The sequence below is a fragment of the Notolepis coatsorum genome (assembly GCF_963971535.1).
Source record: "Notolepis coatsorum genome assembly, chromosome: 5".
Lineage (NCBI taxonomy): Eukaryota > Metazoa > Chordata > Actinopteri > Aulopiformes > Paralepididae > Notolepis > Notolepis coatsorum.
In genome coordinates this window covers 162,349,659-162,373,395 of record NC_140169.1, presented here as the reverse complement: position 1 = coordinate 162,373,395, position 23,737 = coordinate 162,349,659, and the positions used below count along the sequence as shown (strand labels likewise).

Here is a 23,737-nt window from a genome sequence, read left to right as displayed (position 1 = left end):
CGTTCCAGGGTGCGGTCCCCTAGACAAAAGTGTCTCCTCTGGTCTGCTGCCTTCCCAGTGTCTCTGGACTGTCCTCTCCACCTCTCGCCGGCCGGCCCATCGTCACTCCAACTCAGCTCAGTGTCTCCCCTGCTGCCGCTTCCCCCGTTCTCGCCATGGGTGATCTGCGTGTCGTAGACGACGATCAGCGGTGCCTATGATCTGCGGTGCCTGCGGTGCCTGGCTGCTGTCGATGATTTGCGGTGCTGTGGTGGTCATCTCCGGCCTCTGCTGCTCAGCTGTCATCTCCTCCGGTCTGCCTCTCATCCTGGCCCGTCTGTCCTTCGTCTCCTCCTGCCTGTCACCCGGTCGTCTGGTGGTCTGGTCACGGACGTGTGAGGGGCTGCTGGTATCTCACCCCTGGTTCAGATGCGCTGCAGACAGCTGGTAGTGAATGTCTGGATCTTCTGCATCGTCTTCTCCTCCATGTCTCCATTCCCCGTTCCGTCCTTGGTTGCGGCTGGCCCACATCAATTCTCACTGGAACCTCCATTTGTAAGGGATAACCTTATCCCTCGTGAATTCTTAATTGATATCGTTGTGGACCAGTCGATCAAAGCGCGGAGACAGAGTATTTCAAACAGAGCTTTTATTCACAGAGAAGAAGAACAGTCACCCCGCGCGGGCACATCCTCTCGCACCACCAGTAGAAGAAGGAAGGCAGAATACATCACACTACATGTCATTTATACAGAGGAGGAGGGGAGGGGTGTGTGTGTGTATGTATTTGTGTGTGTAGTATGTGTGTGTGTGTGTGTGTGTGTGGTGTGTGCTTGTCTGTGTGTGTGCTTGTGTCAGAAGAAGGGGGGCTAGGGGGTAATGACTTCCAGATGTAGAGAGGAAGACAGGCCCCTACAAGGGTGCAGCCGTGTGTGAGTGTGTGTGTGTGTGTGTGTGTGTGTGTGTGAGTGCTTGTCTGTATGTGTGTGTGTGTGTGTGTGTGTGTGTGTGTGTGTGTGTGTGTGTGTGTGTGTGTGTGTGTGTGTGTGTGTGTGTGTGTGTGTGTGTGTGTGTGTGTGTGTGTGTGTGTGTGTGTGTGTGAGGCCGGATGTAGGGAGACAAAGAGCCATGGCCCCAACAAGGCATGCACATCATGGAGAGATAATGGGAGCTCAGATATATAAGATATTAGACATCAAATATTACTAGACATCAATGAACTAAATCTATCACTACTATGAGGAATAAGTGACTGCGTATTCCAGCCCCTGGCTTGCATTGCAGTCATGAAAGGGTCTACAAGCTTGCCTGATAACGTTAGTTAGTCCTTAGTCAGGCTGCTCAGTGCTTACCTGGTCAATAATGTGGTCCTCCTCTTGCCAGATAGATTTGTTAAATCATAATATCCACAGTGGTGTGCTCTGCTGGTCCTCAGTAAATGTCCCGCCGGCAAAAATAAGTTGCTATTAAAGTGCTAAATGTTAGATACACTAATAGAGGATTCGAACGTGCCCGCTCTGTTAATAACATTTTCAATCAATCCCGCGAGGGGATGACGTTCAGACGTGTTCTGACCTGCCCCGCCTCCAGGGGGGAAAATGTGAAATGAGTGCAAAGGGGAGGCCACACTCAGGATTCTTCTCACAGCCCCGTTTTAAACTTTTAGGGTGTGGCAGTCAGCTCGAATCTGATTGGCTAGGATCGGATTTGGACTCTAGATACATGAATCACATGCTGGAAGCCTGGGCCCTCATTCATCAACGTGTGCGTAGAACATGTTCTATTTCCACACGTAAGCACAGAATGTAGAATCAGTGTACGCACAGGAAAATCGGGATTCACCACACGTGCGTACGCAGGTTCTACGCACACCTGTCATGATGAATATGACTTTGATCCTACGTTTGAGCTTGTGCACTGTTTTAAGTATTTGCATACCAGAACCGCCCCGATTAACCATATACGGTAATGGTATACCCCCATGAAATGTGGAAAAATGGACTAAGCCGAGGGAAGCGTGTTATGAGAACGGTGATGTCGGATATGATATCTATTAACCATTGCTGCCTGGGCAGCGCAAACACTAATAAAGACCGCGCTGGAATATGACTGCCTTTTCCCGTGTTGTTTGATTAATACCCAGGGATTAAAGTTCTCCTCAATTTTTTTCCAAATCGCGATGGCTCTCCCGTCAATTTTCTACCTGCTGCATATGATTTCTAGAGGCATACTACAATCTATTTTGATGTTAGTATTGGGTAGCCTATATAAACAATAATACGAGAGCATATACAAGAACAATGAATCTCACTGCATGTATGATGTAGCCTGCCTTTCAATACATGAACTTGAATTCCATCATGTTTGTGTGCGGGACTCACAAGGCTGTTGTCACAATGGGTGGTACCGGTACAGTAATAACAGTCCACACAATATCACGATGGACCATGCCATAGCCTATGTTCTATTAGGACATGATCTGTGACGACAAATGTTCTAGAATGTTTGATTAAGATATCATACTCTGACAGCATGCCTATGATCAACATAAACGCGAACTTGAATCCCATCATATACATAGTCTGTCCACTATCTGGTGTCATTGCAATGCGTTTTCTATTCTTTCTTATACAGTAAAAAGGGGGAAGAACACTATATCGTGGGTGTTCATATGACTTGTATTCTGCTTACAGCTTCGAAATTCCACTTGTTTCGTTTAACGTAAAGCCTTTTAAATATAATCAAAACGTTCCCGTGTTTCTGCGGTCTGTGCGCAAAATAATAACGAGTTGAGCTTTATGATTTATGATGAATTGAAAATGGGGGACCCTGATGTAAACAAGATGAAAGTCTTTCTCTGGTCTGCATCCCCTTAACAATTGTATGTACTGAGCTGTACTGTACTGTACCCATTCTGCAATCTGTTAATAAACTTTTCAATCAATCAATCAATCAAGCTACGCGGAGCGCAGTCAGTCAGTAGCCTACACCCCGTATATTCCGATAACGCTATATAAACCATGCTGCATTCATTCTGAGAGAAAGATCTATTATTCCAAATGCTATTTATAGGGTTTTGACCATAATTACACTACTGTTGCTATTTTACAATGAACTATAATGAACTACGGTTCATACAGAACATGCCAGTGTTATTATGCACAGAAGCTCATTTCCTTGTTGTAATAATATATTCTACCACTGGGCGTCAGCTAAGTGTGGTCCGAGCTGTGCGTACACATAAGCACTAAGTCAAGTTCAAGTTGAAATTGATGAATCCCACTCTTTGCTTAGAAATGATCGTACGCACAGGTTAAGCACAAATCTGTGCGTAAGTCAGGTTGATGAATGAGGGCCCTGGAGAAAGAGACCTACCCCCTGCCTCCTCTCCTCTATAGCTGCAGTGAGCATAGTGAGGCTGACAGTGTGTTAGAGGGAGTGAGAAGGAGAAGAGGGAGACAATTAAAAAAAAATAAAAAATTATAACACAGATGCACAGATGAAAAAGAATGTAAACTATATTAAAAAAAAATTATATCCCTTTTTTTTTTTCCATATTTCATATTTGATATTAATCCATATTTTAATAGGGAGGCATGGCTTCCGTTGGCTTCCATAAGGATTCGCCACTGGTTTCGACCACCCAGCGTTGGATCAATAAACGAGATCGATATTTGGAATGGCGATCAGGAATTGGAATAATCTTTTTAGAGAACATCTGATCTGAGGTAAGGAATCTATTTTAACAGTCTTGGGATAATCGGAGCTGTTTTCACCTATATATCAACGTGTCCCATATGTGTGTGTGTGGCTGTGAGTGTGTGTGTGCTGATCAGGAAATAAGATAATCGATTTTTCAGCCCGCTTCTATAGCGTGCATAAGTACACATATACAATCGATAATCTAGCATTTATTTGAAAACGATACATAAATAGGCCGAAAAATTACAACGTGTTTTGTGTATTACAGTAAAGCGCGATTCCTGCAGAATCTTTTTTTTTTTAAGTTTCCTAAAACGAGCGTTTTTCAAAATGGTATAAAACGGAAATTAACAGATTAAAAAACAATCCGTTTCGACAATGTTGACTGCAAACAAGTCATTGATAACGACGGGCGTATTAGACACATAGCCATAATTTAAGATATAGTTTATGCGTTCCCAAATATGATCGCCCTCCATTGACTACAGCGTTGGCACTCAAGCGCCTATTTCTGGCACCCCCTGCTGGTACGGAAAGTGTTAATATAAAGACAATACACTGAACACTGATCTCTCCACACACATCGCTCAAACCGGTCTACTGATGATGCAGTTAACCTGGCACTGCACTACACCCTCCAGCATCTGGAGACCAAAAACAGCTATGCACTGATACTTTTGATTGACTTCAGCAGCGCCTTCAACACCATCGACCCCCTCATACTGTTTCAAACCCTGACCAACATGAACATTGCTCTGTTTCTGGCTGCTGGACACACTGAAGGGCCGCAAACAAGTAGTCCGCTACAACAACCTCACCTCTCTCCCTCTGACCACCAACATCGGAGTACCACACGGGTGTGTTCTTTCCCCGTGGCTTTTTTCCCTAGTCTATACAAACAACCTCCGATCAGCATCCCCCTCAGTCAAGACGCTGAAATACGCGGACAACACCACCATCTTAGGGCTGATCTCCAACAACAAGGAGGATGACTACCGGCTGGAGGTGGAGCGGACACTAACGTGGTGCAGAGAACACAACCTCATACTCAATGAAAGCAAGACCGTTGAACTCATCATTGACTTTCGGAAAACCACACCCACTAAAACACCCATGCTCATCAATAATCAACCCATTTCAGCCACAGACACATTCAAATACTTAGGAACATACATCAGCAATAAACTAAACTGGAATCATCACACCACTCATCTACTCAAAACAGCCAATCAAAGACTATTTCATTTGAGACAACTCAAGAAGTATAAGGTTAGGAAGAACTTAATGATACAATTCTACACAGCCATAATACAAAACATTATTTCACTATCCATCACTGTATGGTACGGCAACACACCCAAACACACACTACACAGACTAGACAGGATCATTATAAGGGCATCCAAAATCATTAACTGCAAACTCCCCACCCTGGACTCCATACACAAACATCACACCATCACACGCGCACACAAAATTAGTGACCCCCTGCACCCAGCTCATCACCTCTTCCAACACCTCCCCTCTGGTAGGAGGTTCAGGTCACTGGGCAGTCGCACGGTTAGGTTCAATAACAGTTTCTTTCCCAAGGCCATACAACTGCTTAACTCCAACTCCTCCTAAATTTACCCCCTGCTGTTATGTTTCTTCTGGTCTAGGTTACATTAAACTGTCATCTATAGTTTTTCGTACTGTACTGTTTCTGTCATGTATTTGTTCTAGGTGGTGTTTTCTGTACTGTACTGTTCCATGTGTCTTTTTATGTTTTTGTGGTGTATTGTCGCAGCTACCACCTGCACCGTGCTTGAATTCCACCGGCCTGGCTGTGTGGCAATAAAAGGAACTTGAACTTGAACTTGAACAAGCACACAGTCATGAGCACACATGAGCACACATGAACACACACACCACACATCCTCACTTACACTATTTCACACACCCCACACACAAATACACTACAAAAAGGTCACTTTAAAAACAACTGTATGTTTGTATATTATTGTATATTACTCATTGCCTTTATTTCTTAAGCTTAGCATTGTACTTTTATTCTTATTACTTTTTTATCATGTCTATTTTATTATCTATTCTATTTTTATTATTCCATTTTATTATTTGTATTTTTTGCACAATCGCCACATGGCCACCTACATTTCACTGTCTGCATGTCTCGTGTATGTATGTGACAAATCAAACTCTTGAATCTAAAAAGGTCACAAAACAAAAAATACATTCAAACAACGAGCAGTTCCTAAAGTCCCCACCAGGTGTGCTAGCATGATGTTTCTCTTCTGTTCCGTCTTCTTCTGCTGCTCCGTGCTTTCCTCAGACAGGTAGACCTCCCGGAGACGCTCCATTTCCTGTCCGTCTCTCATGTCCTCCAGCTTCTCTCGCTCTCTCTCCAGCTCGTTTGCCTTCATCCTGAAGGAGACGGAGGGAGAAGTGTCATCATCTTGCATTAGGCCTATAACTTGTAATAGAGGACTTGCACTGAATGATTGTCTTCCAACATGGCTGCCTGTAACATAGCAACCGTTGTTATATTATCATACTGGCCAATCGCGTATCATTATCATACTCTGCCATTATGAGATATCATCTCCAGCACCTACTGTGTGCGTGAAAAATTGCACATGCACCTCACTTGCACGTGACCACGCCTACTCCCGTGCGTGCCTCTACAAGACACAGGAAGTGGTCACGTCCACGCCCTTCCTTATTTTTTTCCATCCGTGGATCTGCTATATGCACTTCAACCAGGTGGAACGTTGTTATGAAGCAAAGGGAGAAATTACGCAATGTTGGACTTTCACCAGAAGTTCGCCAGCCCCCGGACCCTTCTCGGCACGTCCGGATGGAACGTCGGTCCTATTCTGAACTTTCCTCGTCTCTTGGCAGTGGACCGATGGACTACACGCGGCGTTTGGCAGTCGAGCCACGCCGCGCTCAGGTAGGACCGACGCCGACAGGCGTTGGTACTAGCATATTCAATACTTATCGTTGTCTCGTGAAACAACCGGGCGATGTGTTGGCGCGGGGGGACTGGGTATTGGATGAATGTGGTCAACATGACTAGTTGTTGAATGTTTTTCCAATTATCCTGGCGCTCGCAGCTACTGCTAATGCTAATGTTTTGGGGCTCCGTTTCCATGTGTCCCGCCGGGACGCATGTATATTTTCCCTAACGGACTTTCACTTCCGCGTTCGGGATGCGCGATCTGATTGGCCACTGACGTTTCTCTCAGCGCCAATCGAAATAACGTATTGTTTTCATCTCTCTATATTAACACTTTGAATGCCACCCACGAGTTTTCTCGTGTTATTACCCCCCGGGTTGAATGCCAACTCACGAGAATATTCGTTTTATTCCCTTTTTTTTTTTTTTTTTTTTTTTTAATTAGCGATCTGAAATCATATTGCATCAAGCGAGCATTGGAGCGTTGGAGATCCAGTCACCCCAGGCGCTCAAAGCGCCCCCTATCGTCTCCCAGATGGTAAATCATTCTTTTGGATTGGACTCAATGAAAGTGAATGGGAGAAAGGATTTCTGACTCCACATTTTACATCTCACTCACACAGCCGGCATCGACCGGCATCACTCCGGAGCCTGAAGAGCAGCAGGGATTATGTGTTCTACTGTATACACGGTTGATCAATACAATGATCGATTTTTTCGAATGGTGATCAGGAATTGGAATAATCCATTTGGATACCATCTGATCTCAGGCAAGGAATCTATGTTATCAGTCTTAGGATAATCAGACTCGTTTTTACGGATATATAAGTGTTTCCCCTATATGTGATATGGCTGTTTTGACTGTAAAAGCCATCAGGAAATAAGAGCAGCGATTATCAGCGCGCGGCAGGAGCGTGCATGCGCACACATATACTATCGATTATCTAGCGTTTATTTGAAAACGATTCATAAATAGGCCGACAAATGACAACGTTCTACAATATTACAGTAAAAGGCGATTATCATAGAATGTGTTTTCTTTTCCGCGAAAACGAGTGATTTTCAAAATGCTATCAAACGGAAATGAAGCGATAAAAAAACAATCTGCTTTGACAATGTTGACTGGAAAATGAGTCTTTGATAAGCGACGGGCAGATTAGACACATAGCCATAATTTAAAACATAGATTAGGCGATATTAACGTTAACATTGGAGTGGATTTGGGCATTCAAGGGGGTAAAAAGGAAAACACGGACTGGCTCTCAAAGTGTTAATGTGATTCCATCAACACAACATAAATGTTCAAAACACGACTTCATTATTGCGCGATCTTGCAGCGATTTGAAGCTTATCTCTGCTCTGTTTACGTTGGGTGGACGAGCAATGAGTTTTAATATTGAGCATGGCATAAGAATAGCCTACCAGTAGCCTAAAAACCGCATGAGCATTCTATTTGTAGGTAATATGCTCTTGCATGTGACGCGACTTTGGGCTTCATTATTCAGACGCGATTGGCCAGTATGATAATATAACAGTATACCCTAGTTATATGAATACTGGCTGAGCGTCTCGCTCTTCAGCGCCCTGAGGTCCCTTGGATGTTTTCCACGTATGGAATTCAAACTTGGAAGGGCATGGACGTGACCACTTCCTGTGTCTTGTAGAGGCACGCACGGGAGTAGACGTGGTCACGTGCAAGTGAGGTGCATGTGCAATTTTTCACGCGCACAGTAGGTGCTGGAGATTATATCTCATAATGGCAGAGCGAGACGCTCAGCCAGTATTCATATAACTAGGGTTATAGGATAACCTTCGTTTTGCATACGGCGATGGAAGAGACAACGGTTGTCACATGCAAAACGACGGTTGCTATGTGTTGATGTATGAGAAATATATCAACAAGAACATAATAATTTGGTGTCTTATTACTGGACCTTGTAAATAATTCACAGTATAATAATATCATACTTTTCCAGTGTTTACCTGCTCTACCGCTGCACAGATATTTTAACACTTTAATCGCTGTTGACGCTGAAACACGTCTTTCCCCGCCATGCTCATTCTGCTGAAGACGCTGGACAGCGTCTTTGATATCAATATTTAAAAAATCTGTGATCGGAATCATATTTCTCCCCCGGAGACATGAGATGTACTGTTGAGTCCCTCTCAACTCTACAACGGTTCAAGAGCGCCATCGGGTGGCGGATCGGCGGGGAGAAACAGGAAGTGGAAGCTGGTGCTCATTTCAATTTGGTCCGACCACTCGCTATAGGTCCCGGGACTCGAGCTCGACACAATGGATAGTGATCCGTTACCAATAACTCGATAAACAACATGATTTGGACGTATATACTATTATACAACCTGGAAATGGATCGGATATTTCGACATCCCATAATAGAAAAAATTCTGTTCCATGCTCATCTCCCAACGGCGAGTGGAAGCTACGGTGAGTTTCAGCGTTATTTGTTAATGTCTTCGATACTAACTGCTCTGATGATCATATCACCCACACTAGATGAATGATATAACGTTGCCCACGGAATTATAAACGACCCCCGCCCATCCGGTCAACATCAGATCATACGTAGTAACTCCTAGAACCACGTCCAGTTGAAATTTTTTATCTCGCACAGATTCCTACCAAACTGTATTTGATCATCAATATAATGCATTTAGGGCTATAAATCAAGTTCTGGAGAAAGCTGCAGAAAACCATAAAAACATACTTATACTTTAGACCGTATTTTAGTATGAATATGTGAATGAAAAAGTATAACGTTGCTACACCCTCAACAATAGATATAGGACATTGAATGGGCCATAGTAATGTCAATTGAGCAATACAATTTAAAAAGTTATAGCCCTGCAAAGAAGGGGAACTTCTCCATGTTAAATAGGGCTGGCGAGGGATGGTAAATTATGAATTTAACCCCGGCGATCAAAGTGTTAATACATTTTTTTTTTAATATCTTTTGAAAGTGGTTACCAATGGTTACAGGCGGCCATTTAGTAAGAAAGAGAACTACGCTAAAATTCTGTGCAAGGCCTTTATTGTGAGCAGTATGATGATGCTTTTAAATGTTCCTTTGATGCAGTCAGAGCTTGGTAAAGCTGCATTCTCCCACTATGCTCCCTTTTTATGGAATACGCTGTAAGTGAAACTTTGTCTAGAGGCACTTCCTACTGTGAATGCTTTTAAAGGTATGCTACGATTAGCCCTTCATGAAACATGTAACATTTTACCTGATGCTATTGCTGATCTGATTATGCTTCTTGCCACTGCACAAATGGCCTTCTGTATTTGTATTTGATTTGTATGTTTTTTGTTTAATGCCCTTGTTTTTATGTTTTTATGTTGAAACTTGTTGTGTGCCGTGTTGGTCAGGACTCCCTGGAAGAAGAGATCTTGTATCTCAATGGGACATTCCTGGATAAATAAAGAATTATTATTCATACAATGATAGTGTCGTACGTGATTCCACTGCAAGGTGTTGAAATGTTTTTCAGAAGAAATCTATAGACCAGAAGAATTTCTTCCGCTTGCAACTTTCAGAAGAATTCTGTTGCATTCTGTTGCATTGAATTCTTCTGGTCTATAGATTTCTTCTAAAAAGGTTCTGAAATTAATCAGAATCAGAAAGGTCTTTATCGACCAAGCTTTGGTCATTTTCGGTGCGACATTAACGGACAGACAATAACGAACAGATGATAAAATTAAAAGGTGGAATGAAATAAAATGGAATATGAACTGGGCGATCAGGTGGCGTAACGGAGATTGCGTTCGTCACCAACCCCGGAGCGGCTGGATTCGCCTGTTCGAATCCAGCTCACAGCTCCGGGGTTGTCACCAGCTTGGCTGGCCGTTCACACTAATACAATCAGCAGTATTAGAGGGTGGGAGAAGCTGGCGGGGTGGGTCCGGGTCGTTGTAAACAGCGACTCCTACAGTTCGGTCGGGGCGCCTGCTAAGCGCGGATAGGACCTGAGTGGGATAGTGTGATCCTTCCACACGCTACGCCAGTGGCGGCTCGCCACTGGTGGCGCTAAGGCGCCGACCCACCTGTTAAATGAGAGAAGAAGAAAAAAAAACTTTTTTGTTTTTTGTTTTATAGCCCTATAAATAATATAAACATGTTTAAAATTAATAATATTTACTCATTTTAAGTATGTTTGTATTTCCAATGCACAATATAACGTTATTATCTAAATAAAAAAAACAGCGTTTTCATGGGCAGGAAGTGACGTTTTTTTTTATTTTTTCGTATTTGTCGCCCGGGCAAGAAGCGATAGCGCTCTGCGTGCGCGTCACAGTTTGATCGCTGTCTCCGTCACAGCCAATCAGTGCATACGGCGTTGTGCGTTGAAATATGACTATTATGTTGGAATCCGAGCGCGATTTGAAGCGGTCTAGCCCAGCCGCGTGAACTTCCGTGAAGAATTTTCCATAGCCGCATTTCGTGGAGACGCTCTCTGATTGGCCGACGCGATGCCAGTTTTTTTCCATAGCCGCATTTCTCGGGTTGGCTTACAGAGAGCAGTTCAGTTGACTCGTCAACAACAACAGCAAGTAACTACACTGAGGCTAAGCTTAGGCACTCTTTCAAAGTTGGTTAAGGTTAGAGTTTGTCTTAGAGCATGGCGATAGAACACCAGGTAGTTTGCAGGCTGTTCGAGGCGGACATGGACAAAGGCACAGCTCTTCACTCACACAGCTTGCAAGCTATAATATGGATGCAGTCATGGAGGGACATGTATGGACAATGGATGGACATCAACACAGGCTGGATGGACAATGCCATGGAGTGGATATACTTTATCAACAACAACAAGCCAACAACAAGGTAGATTAGCGATCTTAACTCTAGTTTAATACATGATACGTTGTCTACTGATGCCGCATAATGTAACGTTACAGTACTGCTAGCTGTTAGCTCCGTTAGCCGGCCACTTTTATAATTCCTGCATGGAAACGGAGTAACGTTAACGTTTAAACGTTATGTCGAGGTCATACAATACTACAGTCGACATAAGGTTAACGTTACCCCGTTTCCATGAAGTGTTTAAATAGCAGCAATCTTGTTGAAAATGTAACTTTACTAGTAAAATGCTCTCGCTCTCTCGCTCTCTCTCTCTCTCTCTCTCTCTCTCTCTCTCTCTCTCTCTCTCTCTCTCTCTCTCTCTAATTTCGCTGCATGTGGGACATAACCACTCAGACAATGAATGGTAACTTGTTTAAAATAACGAGCTTTACAAATGTGTTTATTATTGAATGGTTCTGACATCATCTGAGAGAGAGAGAGAGCGAGAGAGAGAGAGAGAGAGAGAGAGAGAGAGAGAGCGAGAGAGAGAGAGAGAGAGAGCTGTGCGTGTTTGTGTTGCTGCTGATGCATAATGAATGAATGGTGAGTTGTTTAAAATGACAACATACATGTGTTAATTATTTGATTTGATTGATCCGAGAGACAGAGAGAGATTGCTCCAGAGCATCTCAGATCATTACATTTTCAACTCGACCTATTAACGAGAACTGCGACCTACAAGGCACCAGCGTCAGCGGCCGCTACTGCGCTACGCCCTCTCAGTGAGAATCCGCGCTGCTGATTGCAATTGGCATAACGACTAACATTGGGATGGGAGAAAATCGGAGGAAAATGGAGGGGGAAAAAGATCAATAAATAAAAAATATATAAATAAATGGAATATGAACTAAATTAAGACAGAAGCACAATAGAATAGAATAGAACTATGGACAAAAAATAGGCCAGGGCTGTACAACTGTAAAAAATTAAAAGATGGAATAAAATCAAATGGAATATGAACTCAATTTAAATAGAAGCACAATAGAATAGAATAGAATTATGAAGAAAAAAAATAGGCCAGGGCTGTACAACTGTAAAAATAAAAATAAAAACGTGGACTAAAATCTGCTGCGGTGCAACGCGGCCGTCCCGGGTTCGACTCCCGGACCCGGCGACTTTTGCCGAATGTCTTCCCTGTCTATCTCCCATACTTCCTCTCTCTCTCTCTCTACCGGACTGCCCGGTAGCAAAAACCAATAAAAATCTACCAAAAACATAATTAAAACAAATAAAAAATTAAATAAAAAGGTGGAATAAAAATAAACTTTGAGCGACACTCACTGCTTCCTCAGCTCGTCCGCTACGCTCTCGCTGTCCAGCTGCCTCTGGAGCTCCTTCTGCTTCTCCCGGTTCAGAGCTTCTTCCTCTCGCCGCTTCTCCATCTGCAGGAAGCTCTTGTCGATGTCCGTGGAGGCGCCCCGGATCCTCTTCTGCAGCTCGAGCTGCGCCTCTCTCTCTTTCAGGACCTCCGTCATGAGGAGTGCACTCTGCGAAAAACACAATTGCGTCGTTCGGATAAAATTATCGAGCCACCCGACCCCTCTCTCTGCACTGCTGCGGTCGGGGCAGGCGCTACCGGAGTCTCATGACGGCACGGTGGTGTAGTGGTTCACACTGTCGCCTCACAGCTAGAAGGTCCTGGGTTCGATTCCCGCTTGGGGACCAGGTTGCCATGTTGCCAGGTACACAGGTGGGGTATCTCTCTGTGGAGTTTGCATGTTCTCTCCCCCCGTGCTCACAAGGGTTTCCCCTCCCGATAAGATAAACCTAATGGAAAAACATGCACAACAGATCGCTGTCACGTCCCTGACGAAGATGGACAGGAGCACTTGGATTCTCAGGGGCTCATACAGAACCAAGCATTTCACTGTAATGTACATGTACCTATATGTGATAAATAAAACTAAACTTTACTTCATTCTGGACAACTTTTCCAACTGGGGACCAAACGCCCATACCCAATTAGTAAAATGCTTATTTTTGGGTTAATTTCGGGTTGAGTTACGGTTCGGGTTTAGGCATGTATTGGGAAAGGTGGACAGTCAATGTAAGTCAATGCAGTGTCCCCAATTTTGGCCCAATGTTAAGATTAATCAAGTTTAAATTTCAATTATGATGTTGTCTTCCCACGATCATGAAAACACGATTATCGTGCCGCATGCCGTGTTGCTCTCATTTAGTCTCGTATCGTAAATACAGCGCACCTTTCTTTCACAGTGATTATAATTCTTTAATTGTGATTATAATTGTTGCCATAATGTAGCAGCCCTAGTATATGTGTGTTAGGGTTAGGGTTAGGGGGAGGGGGGTGTGTGAGAGGGCATGCCCAGTTTGAGGCCTACTCTTGGGGGTTAGGGTTAGGGTTGATGGTAGGTGGTACCAACATGGAACCCTTTGACACGGTCCGTCAGGTAGAACTGCTGAGCCTTGGCTCGTGCGATGGTCTCCTTCCTCATTTCCTGCTGATACTTGGCCTCCTCGATGTCGGTCAGCTTCCTCTGCTCCTCCTCCAGCTCATCCCGGATCTTCTTCGCCTGCAGCTTCTTCTGTCTCTGCCCCTGTAATACATGTGGGATGTTGTTCAAAGGTTCCCTAGAGTAAACATGGACCGACGGTACTGTCTCACTGCACCACCTAGAGCCCGTCCATCTCACAAGCATCCAATGTGATGGATCATGGTTTATGTGGGTTTGGTTTTAGTTTATTCCTGTGTGCTTTTAATCTATTTGGGGTTTTCTCTGGTGAGCTGTCAATCACCAGACACCAGTTGATTGCCATGCGGCATGGCAGGTGTGTGGGCTTGATTGCCACCTGATTGGTGTCAGGTGTGCAGTGCCTTTAAGGAGGCTTGGTTTCCTGTGTTCGGACGCTTGTTCATTTCATGTTTTCCCTCAGTAGTAGAGGAGTGTCCCAAGTATTGTTTCTAGGGTTTTCTCTTTCTGTAGTTCTTTTTATTTCTTGTCCGTTTTCAACTGCTAGGCAGTGGTGGTTACTTTGGGGTCCTCCCCCATTTATTTTATGCTGGCGTTTTGTTTTCTACAGCTTTTATTTTGATTTATTCTTGTGTTTTCCCTCACCCTATCTCATAACTCAGTTCAGTTCAGTTATTTTTTATTTCGGGCTTTGGACACATAACAACGGTCATTCCATAAATCGCCAAAGTTTTACCAGCTGCTATTGCAGCATTGTCCAATTGTCCGAAAAGGGCTAGGGAGAAGCACTAGGCTTGTCGGGCCCTACCCCTGAAGACTTACCCTCTGGGGTAACTTTAAAATTCCCTCCTTTTGTGTGTGTCTCCGTGTGTGTCCTACCCCCCCCCCCCCCCCCAATCCTGACATTCAACTTATAAATGAAACCATAAACTGTGACTTCAGTGTCCTCCATGTTTACGTCCATCTTCGTTATTGTTCATTTGCGCATGCGGGTCAGTTCAGGAGTGTGGGACCAGTTCACACTGGAATCTGAGCAATAATCAGAATTGAACACTAAAGCTTGCAGTGTGAGCGTAGCCAGAGAGACCAGTATTGGCATCAGTGCATCCCTTATTGATAATTAGTTATTAAATAGAATTCTATAAGAAACCGTTTATAGGGGCGCCCCAGTGGCGCACCGCATACAGCGACGCAAACCTACGCGGTCAACCCGGGTTCACCTCCCGCTCCCGGACGGATTCGCCGCATGTCCTCCCCCACATCCTCTCCCGTTCTCCCTCTCCTCTGTTGGTCATGTCTGACCAATAAAGCTGGAAAAACGCTAAAAAGAAAAGAAAGAAAAATGTATATCAGACCCACGTACCTCAATGGTGTTGGACATGAGTTTCACTGCTTCCTGTGAGCGCTGGTGCAGAACATGTCTCTCTTGCGCCGCCTCTCTGGCGCTCTCCTCGTGTTTATTAACGTGGTTCAAACCACCTCGAATCCTCATCCACTCCGCTCTGGACAGGATGGTGACCTGGCGGAGGTCCGGAGGCGGCATCGTCCCGTTACCGTCTACCTCGGCTGGGAAGAAGAACACCGCAAGGGGAAACGGTAGCGATGAGGGAATGACTTCCTGCTGCTGCTACGCCTCAAAACTGTGGAACACTTTCCTGCAGGTCATTAGGACAGCAGACTCGGTTGGCACTTTTTTTTTTCTCAACTTACCTTTTTAATAGCTTCTAAATGAATTATTATCTTTATTTTATTGTTTTATTTTTCTTTATTTATATTATCTTTACTTAAATATTTTATTATAATTTGTATCATTATTTGATGTCGTTTTTTTTTTTATCATTTTACTTGTTATTTATTAATGTCTTATTTTACTGTTATTATATTTTATGTTATTACATATTACTATCTAATTTTGCTATTTTAACTATTTAATTTTTCGGTCTTCATTATTATTTTATTTGTAATTCTTTATTGTCTTATTTTATTGTCTCACCGTTTGGCTTATTTAGCTATTTTTACTATCTTATCTAATTGTTTTATTCCCATTTTTATCATTTTAATGTCTTTATTATTTTATTAATAAAACAAATATATATTTTATCCTTTTGTTTCCATTTGAATAATATAAATAATATGTATGATATAATATAATGTAATGTAATTTTAGACATGTGTATATTATTCAAATGGGAGCTAAATATATTATACTTTATTATTATATTACATTATATTATAATATATAACATTATATTATATTATATCATACATATTATTTATATTATTCAAATGGAACTCAAACATGTTCCGTTGTGATGTCACAGTATGATGTCACAGTATGATGTCACAGTATGATGTCATAATCAAACATTCTAGAACATTTGTGTAACAGGTTATCTATTCAACAATTCTCTCAGAAGATCTCAGATCTCAGAAGACAAGTGAAGAGCTCACTTGTTGTTTCCAGCTACTTGTCTGTAAGCTTGAATATATTCTGTAGATACAATTTAAAAATCCCCACATGGAAAAGGAAACAATGTCCTGTACAATCCTTAATGAACTGCGTCTGGAGGGAAGGTTCTGTGATGTGGTTATTAAAGTCAACAGCACTGAGTTTAACGCCCACAAGGTCATCCTGTGTTGCTGTAGCGACTATTTCAGGTAAGTTTATCTTGGTTCAGGTTAGCTTGGTTCAGGTTAACTTGGTTAGTAAAAAGATACTATACTGTACGTCTACTGTAAAAAGATACTATATTGTACGTCTACTGTAAAAAGATACTCCCGTTGTTATTTGTCGCATGTCTCCCAACAAGTCACATCAAACAAGAGGTGGACGCGGGCAAATACTGCGGCATGGTCATGCTGGACCTACAAAAGGCCTTCAACACTGTCAATCACACCATTCTGATTGACAAGCTAAAAGCAATTGGTTTTGATAGTCTATCAGTGAGCTGGATGCAATCCTACCTTGAGGGGAGGGAACAGATGGTGGAGGTAAACAGTACCCTATCCCCCCCCCCTCACAGTGAGCTGTGGTGTTCCACAAGGAAGCATACTAGGACCGCTACTGTTCCTAATTTATGCAAATGACATGTCGTCAGCTTGTGACTGCAACTTGTTCCTGTTTGCGGACGACTCAGCCCTGCTGGTCTCTGACAGGAACAAGTTACAGGTTGAAAAAACCCTCAGCTCGGAACTAGGCAAAATCTGCATATGGCTCGCTGATAAACTATCATTACACATGGGCAAAACAGAGTCCATTCTCTTCGGTTCAAATAACAAACTCAGCAAGACCGACGGCTTCTCAGTTACAGTGGGTGACAATATTGTCACAAGGAAAGATGAAATTACCTACCTGGGTTCCATCCTAGAGGATAATCTCTCCTGTGACAAAATGGCATCCAATGTAATAAAAAAAGTCAACCAACGAACTCGATTCTTGTACCGGATCTCCTCTCTGGTAAACAAGAATACCCTGAAGACTCTGGCAGGAGCACTCATTCAAGGGTACTACGACTATGCTTGCACCTCATGGTACCAAAGCACCTCAAAGGCGCTAAAAACAAAATTACAAACATCTCAAAACAAACTGGTCAGACTACTGCTTGACCTTACTCCTAGAACCCACCTCACCCCTGCCCACATTGACAACCTAGGATGGCTTAGAGTAGACGACAGAGTACAGCAACTTGCAATGGGCCTGGTCTACAAGATACACTACATGACCAAGGTACCCATGTACATGTCAAAATACTTCCCAAAGGTCAGTGAATACCACGATCACAACACCAGAGGGAGCTCCACAAATCATGTTAAACCCAGATTCGGCTCAAATAAGGGACTAAACACATTTCACAATTATGCCACATGAATGTGGAACGCCCTACCCAAAGCTGTAAAGGAATGTGGATCACTACCCACTTTCAAAACCACTCTCAAGGGACACCTACGGGAGACTGCAATTCAAAACTGGCCCCTGTAAATGTCCTAACCCAACCCCCTCCAATGTACAGTCATTTAGCTAGTATGGTTTTGTCAATAGTCCAATGTACAATTTTGCTTGTTTGTACAGTGTCTCCCCCCCCCCCCAATGTACAGTTTTGCTTGTTTATACAGTGTTTCTCCCCCCCCCCCCCAACTACCTCCAATGTAAATTACCCAGTATGCTTGTCAATATCCCAATGTACCCAACCCCCCCCACACAACCCCACCCAACCTCCTCCAATGTACAGTTTCTACGTCAAATGTATATACTCCCTTTTCTTGACTCCTTTTGTATCACAAACAGTACTGTATTTGCAAATCTGGTATGTCATAAATGTATAGATGTAGCAGTACTGACTATCTGTATGTCATGTATGTCATATATGTCCTGATTAATTGAAAATGGGGGACCCTGATGTAAACAAGACAAAAGTCTTTCTCTGGTCTGCATCCCCTTAACAATTGTGTGTATTGAGCTGTACTGTATTGTACCCATTCTGCAATCTGTTAATAAAGTTTTCAATCAATCAATCAATCAATCAATCCCCCACCTCTCCTCCCATTCGCCCTCTTCTCTGTCGGTCCTGCCTGACCAATAAAGCTGTAAAAATGCACAAAAAAAAAGAAAAAATTAAAAAATATATATATACTATACTGTACTTCAGCACACTCGGTTGGCACTGCTCAAAACTTACCTTTTTAAAATAGCTTTTAAATGAATTATTATCTTTATTTTATTGTCTTATTTTTCTTTATTTCTATTATTTTTACTTAAATATTTTATTATTATTGTTATTATTAAAGAAGCTCCCGTCTTATACGGAGCTACTGAGCAATTTGATCCCGTAGATAGACTTGGCTGACGCGCCGTTCTATTTAGTTAGGTCTGATAACAAACCGTCCATGTCCCAATGGCCTGTTACTGTTCCGCAACTGTAAGTTACTTCCGGGGTAGGCCTGATTGGCCCCGACAGGCACGTGACAGGCGCGGCCACGCCCCGCGGCAGCCTCAGGACGCGCAACTTTCTCTGCCGCGCGGCACGCTCCGCGGCAGCATTATGTAGCAGTAATACGCCCTTTTTCACCATCCAGAAATAGCTCAATTGGCAACGCTGCATTGGTGTGGATCCTACCGTCCATTGCTGGCAAGTTCGATTCCCTTCAATTATTATTATTTTTTTTTAACGTGCATTAGTTCGCCGTTAAGTTTAGGCATGTTAACTTTAAGCATTGTTTCGGAGTTGGTTAAGGTTAGGCATTGTTTCGGAGTTGGTTATGGTTAGAAAGGTTAAGTTTAGGCGCTGTTAAGGAGCTGGTTAAGGTTAGAGTTTGTCTTAGAGAATGGCAATATTCTTTCGGAGTTGGTTATGCCTTATGGTTAAGGTTAGGCATGGTTAAGGTTAAGGTTAAGGTTAGGCATAGTTTCGGAGTTGCTTAAGGTTAAAGGGTTAAGTTTAGGCACTGTTAAGGAGCTGGTTAAGGTTAGAGTTTGTCTTAGAGAATGGCAATAGACAGCCTATTTCCGCGTTGCAGCGCGAGGCAATAGACAGCCTATTTCCGCGCGACAGCTCTCAGCAGCCTTGTTGCGCGTCCTGAGGCTGCCGCGGGGCATGGCCGCGCCTGTCACGTGCCTGTCGGGGCCAATCAGGCCTACCCCGGAAGTAACTTACAGTTGCGGAACAGTAACAGGCGTCCCAATGATGGATGCAATGCAGGTCTTCTTGGAAAATGATATTTATTTGCTTCACCGTGCAAACAGGATATATTGGCTTTTGTTCCTTAAACCGCTTAAGGCAATTTATACAAATGTAAGTATTGATTACGCCGTAACGAATCATTAAAAAAATACCAGCGCAGCCTCGCAGACCGGCGCCGGCTCCAGTAGCTCCGGCAGCAGAGAGGATGGCTGCAGCCAAGACCGCGAGCGGTGCCCGAGTCGCACGATTTTTTATTGGTTTGTCATGACAAACCAATTACATAATCCAACATATGTGTAAAGGCACAACATATTCCAGTTAAGGGTATATTTTTTTAATGATTCGTTACGGCGTAATCAATACTTCCATTTGTATAAATTGCCTTAAGCGGAGCCTGGTTGAGGAGCTGGCTGAGGAGGCCGTCGCGGCTCATGCGCATGCGCACGCTCGGCCAATCAGAGCAATGCGGAAGGACATGTTGGTTGCCCAAAGTATTCACGCGTACCTGACGCTTATATAAAAGAAGCGCCACCCCCTGGTCACATAAATCCACTGCACATTAAATCCATTTAGGCCATTACAGTTCTCATTGTTTTATGTATTTCTTTAAAATAATTGTATTTGTTCTTTTTTAATGTCTTATTTTAGTGTTATTAAATTGTTTCTTATTGTTTACTATAACATTTAGCTATTTTATTATTTTAATAAAAAAATTGTCTTTATTATTCTTTTATTTGTAATTATTGTATTGTCTTATGTTATTGTCTTACTGTTTGTCTTATTTAGCTATTTTTACTATTGTTGTGGAAAATGTGTATACGGGGGTGGAGGTAGGAAAGGGGTTAGTCTTGACTAGTTTAATATAGGTCAACTAGCAGGGCTCAAAGACACTAGGGCGACAGTCTGGCTGATGTTCTTAAAACAACCTCAAGATAGGCAGATGGACATTTCAGTACATCATATCGTGTGCTCTAATCTTGTGTCTTTTCTCTCTTTCACACATACACAGCACACACACACAGACACAGCACACACACACAGACACACAGACACACACACACACAGACACACACACACATACACACACACACACACACAAACACACACACACACACACACATCTCACTCTCTCTTCGACACACACACACACACACACAGACACACACAGTCGTACAGACATACACACCGACACACACACACACACACACATTCCCTGTGTCACAATACACACATACAATACACACACGTCTGTACACAGACGCACACACACACAGACACACACACACAATACACACATACAATACACACACGTCTGTACACAGACGCACACACACACAGACACACACACACATACACACACACACACACAAACACACACACACACACACACATCTCACTCTCTCTTCGATGTTCTTAATGTTTTACATCATATCGTGTGTGTACATCATATCTTGTTTATCTCTCTTCGATGTTCTTAATGTTTTTATCTAAATCTATGTTCTTCTTAATGTCTTTATCTCTCTTCGATGTTCTTAATGTTTTTATCTCTCTCCGATGTTAAATCTACGTGTCATCTTAATGTACGTCATGTCATATCTGACATGATATGACACGTCATCATATCTGTCATGTGGGGGCAGGACTGAGAGGGGATTTAGGGGACAAGCAGAGGGATTGAGGGGTAGAGTGTTTTTTGTTCAAGCTGTGGTGATCCTCTGCTCGATCCATAGCTTTTGCTGTTAAGAACTTCTTTTCCTAAATAAATTACCTACTTGTTAAAATTGGAAATATCGTCTCCTGCTGTGTTAAACAACCATCAGCCACAACATTTGGTGACCCTTGACCTGTAGACCGCCCTGCCGGGCCCCCTCACACGGCCAGCTCCGGACCTCTCCCGTAGAAATTCTGGCGGTGTCGACAAACAAACACAGGTGAGCATTTTTGCTTTTGATTAGAATATCCGTAAGAGATTCTGAGGGAGGAATAAGTTGAGCTGACTGTGTGACGAGGTCTGGATGGACGGCTAAGACGAACACGAGTGGTGAGGTGTTTACACTAGGGCGATTCCTCTTTTAACAGGCTATAAGTGCGCCACTAATCAATTTTAATTGCATGTTTTCGACCTCTGGTCAAATTTTTCTCCATCTGTTCAAACTTCTCCCTGACCCCTTTCCCTGATCCCTTTACGACACTCTCCACATACACACATAACTGTACCTTCTGTCCTCTGTAGATAAGACTCTCAATTTTCAAAACAAAAACCGGTGCCGCTCTGCTGTTATTCAAAACACACTATTACAGCTGGCATTCTCTGTGTCAAACTAATTACGTTTACGGATACACTATTGTTCGTTTTCTTATTGGCTTGTGAAGTTGTTGCTACAGAGAGGCTAGCTGTGATAATATGAGCAGAGAGTAAAAAAAAAAAAAAAAAACAATTTGGGCAGCGTGAGACGAGACTCTAGCTTGTTTGCACTATTGGGCACACACACACACACACACAGTCACACATACAATACACACATACAATACACACACACCCCCCCATCGTTTGGATCAGAGATCAGGCCCCTGATCTCTCTCTCTCTCTCTCTCTCTCTCTCTCTCTCTCTCTCTCTCTCTCTCTCTCTCTTTCTTTCGTACATGTATAGAATAAACTCTTGATTAAAGACACACAGCCCAGTTTAAAGGAGCGATAGTTGGAAGATAACTCATTCTGGGCGTAGAGCCAGCTAGCAGGTCTGGGCGTTGTGCCAAGAGAGATAGCTCTCTCTCTCTCTCTCTCTCTCTCTCTCTCTCTCTCTCTCTCTCTCTCTCTCTCTCTCTCTCTCTCTCTCTCTCTCTCTCTCTCTCTCTCTCCTGGGTTTGCTGACCCCTGTTGGTGGGCCAAGGTGTAGCATACAGACTCATCACATCTCTTTCTCTCTTGGGTTTGCTGACCCCTGGTGGTAGAAAACACACACACACACACCGACATACATACATACACACACACACACACACACACACAGTCACACACACACACACACACACACACACACACAGTCACACACACACACACACACACAACCACACACACACACACACACAGTCACACACACGCACACATACACAGTCACACACACACACACACACACACACAGTCACACATACAATACACACACACACACACACACACACACACACACACAGTCACACACACGTACACACACACAGTCACACACACGCACACACACACAGTCACACACACACACACACACACAGTCACACATACAATACACACACACAGTCACACACACGCACACACACACAGTCACACACACGCACACACACACAGTCACACACACACACACACACACACAGTCACACATACAATACACACATACAATACACACACACCCCCCCATCGCTTAAAAAGTTAGCTATTACACCCCAATAGGACGCACCAGGTTGGGAAAAAAGTAGGGTTTGGATCAGAGATCAGGCCCCTGATCTCTCTCTCTCTCTCTCTCTCTCTCTCTCTCTCTCTCTCTCTCTCTCTCTCCTGGGTTTGCTGACCCCTGTTGGTGGGCCAAGGTGTAGCATACAGACTCATCACATCTCTTTCTCTCTTGGGTTTGCTGACCCCTGGTGGTAGAAAACACACACACACACCGACATACACACATACACACACACACAGTCACACACACACACACACACAGTCACTACACACAGACACACACACACACACACACACACACACACACACAGTCACACACACACACACACACAGACACACACACACACACAGACACACACACACCGACACACACACACACACACACATTCCTGTGTCCCGGTAGACAGCGGGTTGTGACGCACACACACACAGTCACACACACATACACACACAATCACACACAAACACACACACACACACCGACATACACACATACACACACACACACACACACACAGACACACACACCGACATACACACACACACACACACACACACACACAGTCACACACACACACACACACAATCACACACAAACACACACACACACACACCGACATACACACATACACACACACACACACACACACAGACACACACACCGACATACACACACACACACACAC

The 23,737-nt window shown here is 43.4% G+C and overlaps 1 protein-coding gene across 1 annotated transcript in view; it reads right to left on the bottom strand.

The window, feature by feature from the left end:
• Positions 1-23,737, bottom strand: part of cfap210 (cilia and flagella associated protein 210) — a gene marked incomplete at its 3' end in the record, with an annotated part of 58,643 nt that overhangs the window by 11,508 nt on the left and 23,398 nt on the right. Inside the window, exons 2-5 of the mRNA XM_084314355.1 lie at positions 15,295-15,497; positions 13,884-14,057; positions 12,781-12,986; positions 5,946-6,102 (exon numbers count right to left, since the gene is read on the bottom strand). Of these exons, the coding sequence (XP_084170481.1) occupies positions 5,946-6,102; positions 12,781-12,986; positions 13,884-14,057; positions 15,295-15,474 (717 nt within the window). The 5' untranslated portion in view covers positions 15,475-15,497. The remainder of the gene's footprint in view (positions 1-5,945; positions 6,103-12,780; positions 12,987-13,883; positions 14,058-15,294; positions 15,498-23,737) is intronic.